This window comes from Rhinoraja longicauda, chromosome 13 (genome assembly GCF_053455715.1).
Source record: "Rhinoraja longicauda isolate Sanriku21f chromosome 13, sRhiLon1.1, whole genome shotgun sequence".
Classification (NCBI taxonomy): Eukaryota; Metazoa; Chordata; class Chondrichthyes; order Rajiformes; family Arhynchobatidae; genus Rhinoraja; species Rhinoraja longicauda.
Genome location: NC_135965.1, coordinates 1497518 through 1510362, shown reverse-complemented (window position 1 = coordinate 1510362; position 12845 = coordinate 1497518). Strand labels below are relative to the sequence as shown.

At 46.4% G+C, this 12845-nt stretch overlaps 1 protein-coding gene across 3 annotated transcripts in view; it reads right to left on the bottom strand.

Annotated features, from left to right (window-relative positions):
• Positions 1-12845, bottom strand: part of LOC144599376 (chloride channel protein 2-like) — a 406358-nt gene that overhangs the window by 67307 nt on the left and 326206 nt on the right. For all 3 annotated transcript variants that reach the window (XM_078410172.1, XM_078410174.1, XM_078410173.1), the window contains exons 16-18: positions 9581-9714; positions 3851-4041; positions 1588-1690 (exon numbers count right to left, since the gene is read on the bottom strand). In XM_078410172.1, the coding sequence (XP_078266298.1) occupies positions 1588-1690; positions 3851-4041; positions 9581-9714 (428 nt within the window). The remainder of the gene's footprint in view (positions 1-1587; positions 1691-3850; positions 4042-9580; positions 9715-12845) is intronic.

Here is a 12845-nt window from a genome sequence, read left to right as displayed (position 1 = left end):
GATGGCACTGCCCTGAGCTGGTTCGCTTCGTACCTCAAAGATAGGAGTTTCGCCATCAACATAGGCAGTTATTCCTCTGCTCCAGCTAGCCTCTCCTGCGGAGTTCCACAAGGCTCCATCCTAGGCCCCATTCTCTTCTCTCTATATATGCTCCCCCTTGGCCAAATCATTCAAAGGCACGGCATTTCTTTCCACTGCTATGCCGATGACACTCAGCTTTACCTCCCCCTGAAACCCAACAACCAGTCAAATTTAAACAGCCTCTCACACTGCCTTGAGGACATAAAATGTTGGATGGCACAGAACTTCCTCCAATTAAATGAGAGCAAGTCTAAGGTCATCCTATTCGGCCCCCCCCCCCCCCCCCCCCCCCGACTCCATCAAATCGATAACAGGCAGTCTTGGAAGTCTATCCTGCCTAGTCAAACCGCATGTCAAAAACCTCGGCATGATATTTGACTCTGCATTAAAATTTGATAAGCAAGTCAACGCTGTGGTAAAAGCCAGCTTCGAACCATAGCTAAAATCAAACCTTTCCTCCAATTCGACGACACAGAAAAAATCATTCACGCTTTCATTTCCTCCCGCCTAGACGACTGCAACTCCCTATACACTGGGATCAGCCAATCTTCCCTGTCCCGCCTGCAACTGGTCCAAAACGCCGCAGCGAGACTCCTGACGGGTACCCGTAAAAGGGACCACATCACCCCGATTCTGGCCTCTCTCCACTGACTCCCTGTACGGTACAGAATCAACTTCAAGCTCCTCCTATTCACGTATAAAGCCCTAAATGGACATTCCCCCCCCTACATCAAAAATCTTCTAACCCCCCTCTCTAACTCCAGGTCCCTCAGGTCGGCCGACTTGGGGCTACTCACTATCCCGCGGTCTAGGCTTAAGCTCAGGGGTGACCGCGCTTTTGCGGTTGCAGCTCCTAGACTGTGGAACAGCATCCCTCTCCCCATCAGAACTGCCCCCTCCATCGACTCCTTTAAATCCAGGCTCAAAACCTATTTCTACTCCCTAGCGTTTGAGGCTCATTGAGGAGGCGCTGTGAACTGTTTGCGTGCTACTGTATGTTTCATTTTTTTTTCATTCAGATGTACAGCACTTTGGTCAACATGGGTTGTTTTTAAATGTGCTATACAAATAAAATTGACTTGACTTGACTTGACTAGTCCCACTTGCCTGCGCTTGGTCAATAACCCTCCAAACCTGTCCGATCCATGTACCTGTCCAACTGTTTCTTAAACGATGGGATAGTCCCAGCCTCAACCACCTCCTCTGGCAGCTTGTTCCATACACCCACCACCCTCTGTGTGAAAAGGTTACCCCTCGGATTCCTATTAAACCTTGTCCCCTTCACCTTGAACCTATGTCCTCCGGTTTTTGATTCCCCTACTCTGGGTAAAAGACTTTGTGCATCTACCCGATCTATTCCTCTCATGATTTTGTATACGTCCTCAAAGTGCAAGCATTTGGAGGCATCCAAACTCCTCCAGCCAATGAACTGTTTTAAATAGTTACATTTCGTTATGCGAGAACTTTATCATTTGTATCTCTTATCCATCTGCCATTTATACATACCCGGCATCTCATGTGCACAGCTTGGAACCCGCTTCAATGCTGGCTTCAGTGGCTTCTGCGATCCATTTCGACTTGGAGAAAATGAAGATTCCTCAGTCCCAATCTGAAGAGAAAAAAATAAAATGTTCAAAAATGCCCCAGTTATTGAAGCATCATTTGAAAGACCAATCCTGTAAATCTGGTCCTGTGACCTAACGTAATGTTTAGCTTAGTTTAGAGACACAGCGTGGAAACAGGCCCTTCGGCCCACCGAGTCCGTGCCAACCAGCGACCCCCCGTACACTAGTTCCATCCCACACACTAGGGATAATTTACAGAAGCCAATTCACCTACAAACCCGCCCATTTTGGGAATGTAGGAGGAAATCGTAGCACCCGGAGAAAACTCACATGGTTCCAGGGAGAACGTACAAACTTTGTTTAGTCAGCACCCGTGGTCGGGATCAAACCCTCGTCTCTGGCGACTCTACAGCTCCACAACTATGCCGACCAAAGAATGGTTTCCAAAGAATCCACATCGTCACTATTCCACGTACATATGACTGCAGCAAATTTATAAATTAAGTTTGAAGATTGTAAGCCAATATTTGTGCGGCACAGTGGCGCAGCGGTAGAGTTGCTGCCTTACAGCGAATGTAGCGCCGGAGACCCGGGTTCCATCCCGACTACGGGCGCTGTCTGTACGGAGTTTGTACGTTCTCCCCGTGACCTGCGTGGGTTTGCTCCGAGATCTTCGGTTTCCTCCCACACTCCAAAGACATGCAGGCATGCAGGTTAATTGGCTTGGTGAATGTAAAAATTGTCCCTAGTGGGTGTAGGATAGTGTTAATGTGCAGGGATCGCTGGTCGGCGCGGACCCAGTGGGCCGAAGGGCCTGTTTCCGTGCTGTATCTCTAAACTAAAACTGAATTAAAAATTTGATTTATTTGGAAAGGAGTTTTATCTTTCCAATTTACATTGAAGGCACGATGTGATGATACCACCCATTGTTTAATCTAGGTGATGTATTGATTGACTAAAAGGAGGTTATGATTTGTCACGTATGCATTAAGTGACCATATGGCCCACATTCTGTTGGGATTTAGTCTTAAACCATCCAGCTCTTGATATCGGCGAGACCAAACGCAGGCTCGGCGATCGTTTAGCTGAACACCTCCGCTCAGTCCGCCTAAACCTACCTGATCTCCCGGTTGCCAAACACTTCAACTCCCCCTCCCATACTGATCATTCTGTCCCGGGCCTCCTCCATTGCCCAGCGTAAATTGGAGGAACAGCACCTGATATTTTGCTTGGGTAGCTTACACCCCAGCGGTATGAACATTGACTTCTCTAACTTCAAGTAACCCTTGCTTTCCCTCTCGCTCCCCTCCCCCACCCTAGTTCTCCGACCAGTCTGACTGTCCCCCTGATTAAATGTTATCTTTGTATGCTTCGTTGTCAACTTCCCCGAGCTAACAATGATCTATTCTACATTTTATTTTATTTTCGTCCCCTTTGATGTCTCCTTTCCACACTGTACCCTTCCATATCTCTGTGTCTCTCTCTCCCCTGATTCTCAGTCAGAAGAAGGGTCTCAACCCAAAACATCACCCATTCCTTCTGTCCAGAGATGCTGCCTGTCCCACTGAGTTACTCCAGCACTCTGTGTCTATCTTCGGTGTAAACCAGCATCTGCAGTTCCTTCCTACGCATACAGGATTTGAGCCTGGTGAAACTCAAAGGCTTTGCTTGTTTGGTCTTAAATGCAATGTGATAGGTTTGGAAGCCTGCTCTCTTGATGGGGATAACAGGATTTATGTCTTTATATTGATGACTGGACTTCAAGAAAAGATTTAGGGTGGCATGGTAGCACAGTGATAGAGTTGCTGCCTTACAGCGAATGCAGCGCCGGAGACCCGGGTTCCATCCCGACTACGGGTGCTGTCTGTGTGGAGTTTGTACGTTCTCCCCGTGACCTGCATGGGTTTTCTCCAAGATCTTCGGTTTCCTCCCACACTCCAAAGACATGCAGGTTAATTGGCTTGGTAAATGTAAAAAAAATTGTCCCTAGTGGGTATATGCTGGAGTAACTCAGTGGGCCAGGCAGCATCTCTGGAGAGAAGGAATGGGTGATGTTTTGGGTCGAGACCCTTCTTCAGATTTCAATGGTAATTGGTAAAAGCAAGTTAAACAGTACATTTGATTCAGTACAGTTCAAGATTGTGAAAATAGTGGACTATCGCTCAGTGATTAGGTTGTTTCACTGTGTGGGTCCAATTGCTCACCTCAAACCTGACTCCAGAATCATGTGCATCTTTGCTTCCTTCATCAATAATTCTGAGCGAGCCCGGATCCACCTTCTCCTCAGTCTGAGCTTTCTGTCGAAGGTAGTCCATTCTCCTTTGTCTGCTCAGTTGATTATCAATAAGGGCTTGCAGCTGGTTCCTTTCAATGGAGCCCAGCAGGATCATGGAATCTAAGGGTGTAATCAGCCCACGTTAACTACTTATAGATATCAAGTCAGTACTCAATGTAAACCAGAATTGCTGATATCCACCCATCAATTCACCACAATACTACTCTCTATTAGTTTGACCGATCTACACCTGCTAGAGACAGGCAATTACACGCACCTGGATTCATGCCTTCACATTTGCTTTGCTGACATAATCCAGAGGTTGGACAAAAAGAAAACAGAGGTTATTTCAATCAGCCATATTGTTCAGAGAGCTTTCGAGTTATTACATAAAGGTGAAAAGCTTTGACACTGCAGCACAATGTTCAGAATGGAAAACCAGAATGCATGTTCAAGCACAGTGATACTCGTCAATAGTTACACAGTGACTTGCTGGTTGGATAAACCGTACACTGCATAATAATTAGTGTACACGACCCGTCATGGGAGAGTGACAAGTCAGGAACACCTCTGCATTGCATAGTGTACATCATTCAAAGGTGACCATAGAACCGCATAGGAAGGAACTGCAGATGCTGGTTTGCAGCGAAGACAGACACAAAATGCTGGAGTAACTCAGGAGGACAGGTAGCTTCTCTGGATAGGAGGAACTTGTCCATGCACGAATAAAAAAGGTACTGGTGCTAATGCTGGTACAAATCGAAGGTAGACACAAAATGCTGGAGTAACTCAGCGGGTCAGGCAGCATCTCTGGAGAGAAGGAATGGGTGACGTTTCAGGTTGAGACCCTTCTTCAGACTGATGTCAGGGGAGGGGCGGGACAAAGATAGGATGTAGTCGGAGACAGGAAGACTTGTAGTAAGAGAGTATGAATTGGCAGCCTACTGTGGTAAAGGTCATTTTAAATGACACTCACTCAAACAAATTATGTATGCCTATTATCTTGCATATCTCACACTAGTGACAACTGTTGACTCTCAATTTGCTGAGTCTGTTAATTTTTGCCGGCCCTCAATTTTTCGTCTGAATACTGAACTGTTGGAAAGCCAAATCAAGATGCCAGCACAGATCCGGGAAAAGGGGAAACACGGTAGCGCAGCGGTAGAGTTGCTGCTTTACAGCGAATGCAGCGCCGGAGACTCAGGTTCGATCCTGACTACGGGTGCTGCACTGTAAGGAGTTTGTACGTTCTCCCCGTGACCTGCGTGGGTTTTCTCCGAGATCTTCGGTTTCCTCCCACACTCCAAAGATGTACAGGTATGTAGGTTAATTGGCTGGGTAAATGTAAAAATTGTCCCTAGTGGGTGTAGGATAGTGTTAATGTGCGGGGATCGCTGGGCGGCACGGACTTGGAGGGCCGAAAAGGCCTGTTTCCGGCTGTATATATATGATATGATGATATGAAAATGGACAATGTTGCAAACAAGGTATGTTGAAACAATATGGTGCCCAACCCAGGCAACTATTTGCTTGCTAGCCACAGCAGCAGATCTACAATCACATATTATATCCACACTTTTATATCTCTATTTCTACAGATACACTGTGGACGGCTCGATTGCAGTCATGTACTGTCTTTCCGCTGACTGGATAACACGCAACAAATGCTTTTCACTGTACCTCGGTACACGTGACAATAAGCTGTAATGGTATAAACTCAAAAAAGCAGCAGGAAGGGAGAAAATAAGAAGTGGAAAGGCCAAATATTTTAAAGGTATTTTATGTTAAGGAATGTCATGTTATCTTTGGTGTGAATCTATTCATTTAGAACGGAGATGAGGAAGAACTTTTTCAGTCAGAGAGTGGTGAAGGTGTGGAATTCTCTGCCTCAGAAGGCAGTGGAGGCCAGTTCGTTGGATGCTTTCAAGAGAGAGCTGGATAGAGCTCTTAAGGATAGCGGAGTGAGGGGGTATGGGGAGAAGGCAGGAACGGGGTACTGATTGAGAGTGATCAGCCATGATCGCATTGAATGGTGGTGCTGGCTCGAAGGGCTGAATGGCCTACTCCTGCACCTATTGTCTATTGTCTATTCAGGTGAGTTAATGGTGGTGTTAAATGAATACCCATTGGAACAGGATAAACACTTACAAAGGGAAAGAGAAATCAAAGATGGAATATGCACTTTAATTTCACAGTGCATAAATAACCCTATGTCCTGAACATGTTGCAATCTTGTTTTCATATCAGTTTGTGGCCACCAACTACTTGAAGTGTCAGAAAGTCTACAAGATCATGGCTACTTCTAGCTTGCTGTGGATGGGCGGTCTGTAAGTGGAATGGAGTTGTTGTTTGGTGGCTGGAATCATACAGAACTTATTGTCTGTAGCACAATCGGAGCTTTCTAATTGCCATGTTCTCTCCACCCCACTATCTGACCAGACAATCAATTCTGATTCAGGGTTAAATCAGAGGTTTAGCACATTGGCCCTCTGGTAAAAGTGGGTTTCCATTCCTGGCATAACATTAAATTAATGTCAGAGGCACTATGCTGTATATAATCTGGCAGCAAAACTATACACTTTTAAGAAGGGTCTTGACCGAAAAGTGGAATGGTTTGAGAATTTGTGCCTTAATTGTGGGCTGAAGGGCCTGTTCTACTGTTCTAAGTCTGAAGAAGGGTCTCGACCCGAAACGTCACCCATTCCTTCTCTCCCGAGATGCTGCCTGACCTGCTGAGTTACTCCAGCATTTTGTGAATAAAAACCTACTGTTCTATGTTCTATGGTCACCACATTTGATGTCCAAACGTCTCTCAGACAATCCCAGCAACTCAAGGATTTTCTGGAGTTCTGAGTGTGGTCTCTATGACCCACCTCTCTATGCCATTGCTGCATTCTCTCGAATGTGCTCAGGGTTTATTAACACTGATGGTTGCTTGTATTGCCATTTCCCAATGTCGCTTCTTTCTCCAAGCTGTCGTTTCTTTCTCCAAGTTAGGGCGTCACGGTGGCACAGCGGTAGAGTTGCTGCCTTACAGCGAATACAGCGCCGGAGACCCGGGTTCCATCCCGACTACGGGTGCCGTCTGTGCGGAGTTTGTACATTTTCCCAGTGACCTGCGTGGGTTTTCTCCGAGATCTTTGGTTTCCTCCCACACTCCAAAGACGTACAGGTTTTTAGGTTAATTGGCTTGGGAAATGTAAAAAAAAATTGTCCCTAGTGGGTGCAGGATAGTGTTAATGTGCGGGGATCGCTGGTTGGCGCGGACCTGGTGGGCTGAAAGGGCCTGTTTCCGCACTGTATCTCTAAACTAAACTAAACTAAACTAAACTGAGTGCTAAATTTGCCAGAATCAAATTCTACCTACTCACTTCAGAAAGATTTTAATTGTAGAGAAAAAAGCACACAGCCTAATAACAGTTCAAAATGTAAATCCCACTGATCTTGAACTTTGCACAGTTCAAGATCTTGTGTGTTCTCAATTAGGTTCTCGTTATTCAATTCAAATGTATGCTGTGTTAATTACTGCTGCTTTCAGACAACAGTAAATCACAACTCTCTTGTCACCAATTATTTTTTTTTCACTTGCATAGTACTGACATCAAATAACTTTAAATTGCTCCCGGCACTCAACAGCTAAAACGAAGAAAATCAAAAAAAGAAACACAAAAACAATCGTAAAACATATGGATGAAATTTCAATATTTGTGCTCTAATTATTTTGCTATTGCTGAGGGATCTCTGCTGTTAACAATGCTGAAGATAACAAAGTAGCCAGGAATAACTCAGTCTCAGCTCTGGGGAATAACTTCATGTTTCTGTGAATGCGTAGAAACACCCAATATTGATCTCTGGTGTTTACAGTATTTGATCTATGGTGTAGATGTTTGCAAGTTACATATACAGTGGATTGTAGGCATCCAAACTCATAAATTGCTGTTTTATACTATCTGCTGGAGTTGGTATTATCTCCATTTTACTTCGAGTAAACAGTGTCAGCAGTAAATGTGTGGCCATGTGGGCCTCATCTGTTGAGGTTTGCAGCGAGAGTGGAAGTGTTTCAAAGGCAAATCTCAGAGGTGGTGAGGGTCTGTGGGGGTTTGCAAGCGTCACAGCTGGGGAAATTGGCTAATGAACAGCTACCAACAAAGGAAGGCCAGCTGACCACAGTTAGAGCGGTCCATTGAGGCTTAGGCTCCTGGGGCTTTGGTGAGAGGAGGCTTCGGGATGAGGTTTGGTCAGCCACTTGTTGTTTGTTTTGGAGTGCAACATGGCGTGGGTAGAGGAGAGATGGAGGCCAGTGCAGTGACGTGCTTGGCCTGTGGAATGTGGGAGCTCAGGAAGACCTCCTTTCATATGAAGAAAGGCTGGATAGACTCGGCTTGTACTCACTGGAATTTAGAAGATTGAGGGGGGATCTTATAGAAACTTACAAAATTCAAGGGGTTGGACAGGCTTGGACAGGAAGATTGTTCCCGATGTTGGGGAAGTCCAGAACAAGGGGTCACAGTTTAAGGATAAGGGGGAAGTCTTTTAGGACCGAGATGAGAACGTTTTTTTTCACACAGAGAGTGGTGAATCTGTGGAATTCTCTGCCACAGAAGGTAGTTGAGGCCAGTTCATTGGCTATATTTAAGAGGGAGTTAGATGTGGCCCTTGTGGCTAAAGGGATCAGGGGGTATGGAGAGAAGGCAGGTACAGGATACTGAGTTGGATGATCAGCCATGATCATATTGAATGGTGGTGCAGGCTCGAAGGGCTGAATGGCCTACTCCTGCACCTACTTTCTATGTTTCTGTTTCTAAGATGTGCAGGACTACATCTCCAGGAGGTGGGTCCAGGTGCAACACCTTCAAGACCGTGTTAGGAAACTGGAACTGTGGCTGGACGACCTCAGGCTACTCTGGGTGTGTGAGGAAGTCATAGAGAGGTGGTCACACCTAAGGTACAGTAGCTCAGCATCATTGGAGAAAAGGAATGGGTAACGAGAGCCTTCTTCAGACTGAGTCAGGGGGAAGGGAAAGGCCACCATCAGTTTTGCAAGGCCATTGCGATGGACACTAAATGCTGATGCTACCTAATAACACCAGAAACTAACACCGCACTGACCTGTTGTACAAAATAGTTCAGGAATTGATTTTCATAGAAAAAACACTTTCTTTACATACTTCAATTAAAATATCCTGTTTGCCCGTTCTTATTTCTTTCAAATGAAAATCCTGTTCTTTATCTTTTTTTGTCCTCTGTCAGCACCAAGGTGAGTCAGTCACAGAAATGCTTCATGGTTCTTAAAGGAACTCAAAGCAAAGCAAGTCTGACAATTGGAAAAATAGTTAAATCCATCATGATTCAAACAAAATGTGCAGGAAGGAACCGCAGATGCTGGTTTAAACCAAAGATAGACACAAAACGCTGGAGGAACTCAGCGGGACAGGCAGCATCTCTGGAGAGAAGGAATGGGTGACGTTCTGGGTCTGAAGAAGGGTCTCGAGCCGAAACGTCACCCATTCCTTCTCTCCAGAGATGCTGCCTGACCCGCTGAGTTACTCCAGCTTTGTGTCTCTATGAGTCAAACAAAGTTTGCTTCTTTCAGCAGAGTGAAATTTCTCTAATTCTTGGTCCTGACACACAAGTGATTCAAAGCTGCCCGTCTCCTTACCTGCTGATTCAACAAGGGGCAGGTGTTTGAGTTTGGTGCTGTGAAGGAGCTCCTGGAGATCTCTGTACATGCAGTTTACAATGACGAATCGGATGTCCCTCACCATGATATCTTCCACACGGATGTTATACTTCCTGTAAAGAATATTTCAACGTGAAGTGATATATAAAAACAAAGCTGCTCTCACTGTTTGAGGTCAATAAAATTGATTGTATTAATTAATGGCAAGAGCAAAATCACGACCCTGAGTTCATCCCATGCACTATTATACATTTTCTTTACTGTGTCTGAGCTTGTTCATAATTATTTTAGCATGGCACAGTTTTAAATCAAGGTTAGACCATCTGGAAGTGAAATCGGTAAGAGCATTCCATGCAAGGTTAGTTTAGATCAGTTGCCAACTGTCCCGTGTTAGCTGGGACAGCCTGTATTTTGGGCAACATTGGTTTGTCCCGTACAGGACTGCCCTTGTCCCGTATTAGGCCCGCGGGCCGCTGTCGGCCGGGAAAGTGTAGGCCAACGGAGTGTGTTCGCCGGGGAGCGGGGCCGAGTGTGTTCGCCTAACGGCGGTTGCATTGCAACCCGCTTCCTGGCCCGGGCGGCCGCCATTGGTGGAGCGGGAGCACGTGGCCGCTGGCTGGGTGAGATGACGTGGGGCGGTGACGTCACCTTGTCCCGTATTTGGGGGTGAGATAGTTGGCAACCCTAGTTCAGAGACACAGCATGGAAACAGGCCCTTTGGCCCAACGTGTCCACACTGGCCATTGATCGCCCTTTCATGCTAATTCTACGCTACCCCACTCTCGCATCCACTCCCTACACATTTGGAACAATTTAACAGAAGCCGATTAATCTACAAACCCGCGTGTTTTTGGGATTCGGCTGTAACCCACGCAGGCACAGGGAAGAAGTGCAAACTATGCAGGCAGCAGCCAAGGTCAGGATCGGACTCAGATCTCTGGCGCTGTGAGGCAGCGGCTCTACCCGCTGCACCACTGTGCCGCTGGTTTGCAACATAGTCCCAATGGGAAATTCTGCAGTGATTGGTGAGGCCGCACTTGCAGCACTAAGTTGGCTTTTGGTCACTGTGCTACAGCAACGATGCCATCGTGCTGGAAAGGGCACAGAAAAGATTTACGTGAATGTTGCCAGGACTTAATGGATTGAATTGCAGGGAGAGGCTTGGCAGAATGGGACTTTATAATTCCTTGGCGAGCAGGAGGCAGAAGAGTGATCTTGTAGAGGTGCATAAAATCATGAGGAGTAGGGGAATCAATAATTAGACAGCATTAAGGTGGGAGCAGGAATGTTCAACAGGAAATTGGGGGGTTGATCTCTTCCAAACAGAGGTGCTACACGTATGGAATGAGATGCCAGAGGAAGTAGTTGAGGCAGGTAGAGGAACAACATTTTAAAGACATTTGGGTAGGAAGGATTTAGGATACCAGACTGGTGTGCACCCATTGGGTGCAAGCCTCTCCTGTGGGCCCGTCCACCTTCCCCCAACTGACGACCCGTGTACCTGTCTCCCCCGGGGCCGTGAGCGGGTGAGGGGGGAGAGGAAAGGGGAGAGAGAGCCACTCACCCCGGACCCGGGCGGCCATCGCGTCGGCTATCGCGAGCCGTGGACCCCTTGGGTGCAAACCTCTCCTGCAGCGGCAGCTCGGCAGCGACGGACATCTTGTTTGACCCTCTGCCGCCGCGCTGCACCACGGGAGGAAAGTCAGGCGCAGGGCATGCTGGGACGGGCGCCGGTCCTCCGGGGGGGTAGCGCATTTATTAAAGTTTATTAATTCAATTGCTTTTGAAATGTAAGAAAACGTGATCAATTGAGACCACAGGCGAATGGTGAGTAAGGTGGGCCTAAAATTGTTGCGCTATCATGTACTATTTTGGCTGTATTTTGGGTGCATACAATCAAACTAACAAACAAACAAGATGAGAGATTTAGTAATATACTAGACCAGTGGACCCGTTGGGCCCAAACCTCTCCTGCATTGGTGCAGCACCCTGTCCTCCCCCCCTCCCCTTCCTTCCTCCTCACCCCTCCCCACCTAACCCCCTACCCTCCCCCTTCCCCATCCCCTTCCCCTCCCCCCAAACCATCCTCCCTTATCCTCCCTCATCCTCCCTCCCTCCCCCTCCCTCCCTAGGAGATAGATTTATACTTTAAAATGTGAATAACTTTAAAAATATAACACCGATTTCAATGAAACTTCTTCCATTATCACCAAAGGGACGACGGTGAGTAAGGTGGGCCTAAAATTGTCGCGCTATCGTGTACCATTTTGGCTGTAGTTCAGGAACAAACAAACAAACAAACAAACGAGTGTTTTTGTATATAGATATATATATATATATGGATGGGTCAAACACAGGCATATGGGACCACCACAGATGGGCACAATGAATGGGTTGGGCATAATATGGTTCATAATTTTGTGAATAACATATTAACATGGCCCCAACATTCCAGATGTGGTATAACCAATTATTCATGACAATTTATGCACGGTCAGGATTGTGAGAAGTGTTACATAATTATGTCAACAATTTCTAGGATGCTTTCTAAAATGTGTTATCACAGTGGGAGTGCACTTCAGGAATGGAGATTGAAGTCATTGCTTCTGCAATGCAGTGGCAATGACTTCAATCTCCATTCCTGAAGTGCACTCCCACTGTGATAACACATTTTAGAAAGCATCCTAGAAATTGTTGACATAATTATGTCGAAACAATTCGGGACGAAAACTGTGTAGGAAAAAAAACTGCAGATGCTGGTTTAAATTGAAGGTAGGCACAAAATGCCGGAGTAACAAAATGTTTAATGTTATTTGAGAATGGTGTATTACAGAGTCCTAGAGTGATACAGTGTGGAAACAGGCCCTTTGGCCCAACTTGCCCACACCGGCCAATATGTCCCAGCTACACTTAAGAGGCGCACGGTGGCGCAGCGGTAGAGTTGCTGCCTTACACCGAATGCAGCTCCAGAGACCCGGGTTCAATCCCGACTATGGGTGCTGTCTGTACGGAGTTTGTACGTTCTCCCCGTGACCTGCGTGGGTTTTCTCCGAGATCTTCGGGTTTCCTCCCACACTCCAAAGACGTGCAGGTTTGTAGGTTAATTGACTTGGTATAAATGTAAAAATTGTCCCCAGTGTGTGTGGGATAGTGTTAATGTGCGGGGATCGCTGATCGGCGCGGACCCGGTGGGCCGAAGGATCTGTTTCCGCGCTCTATCTCTCAAATTAAAACATAAAACTAA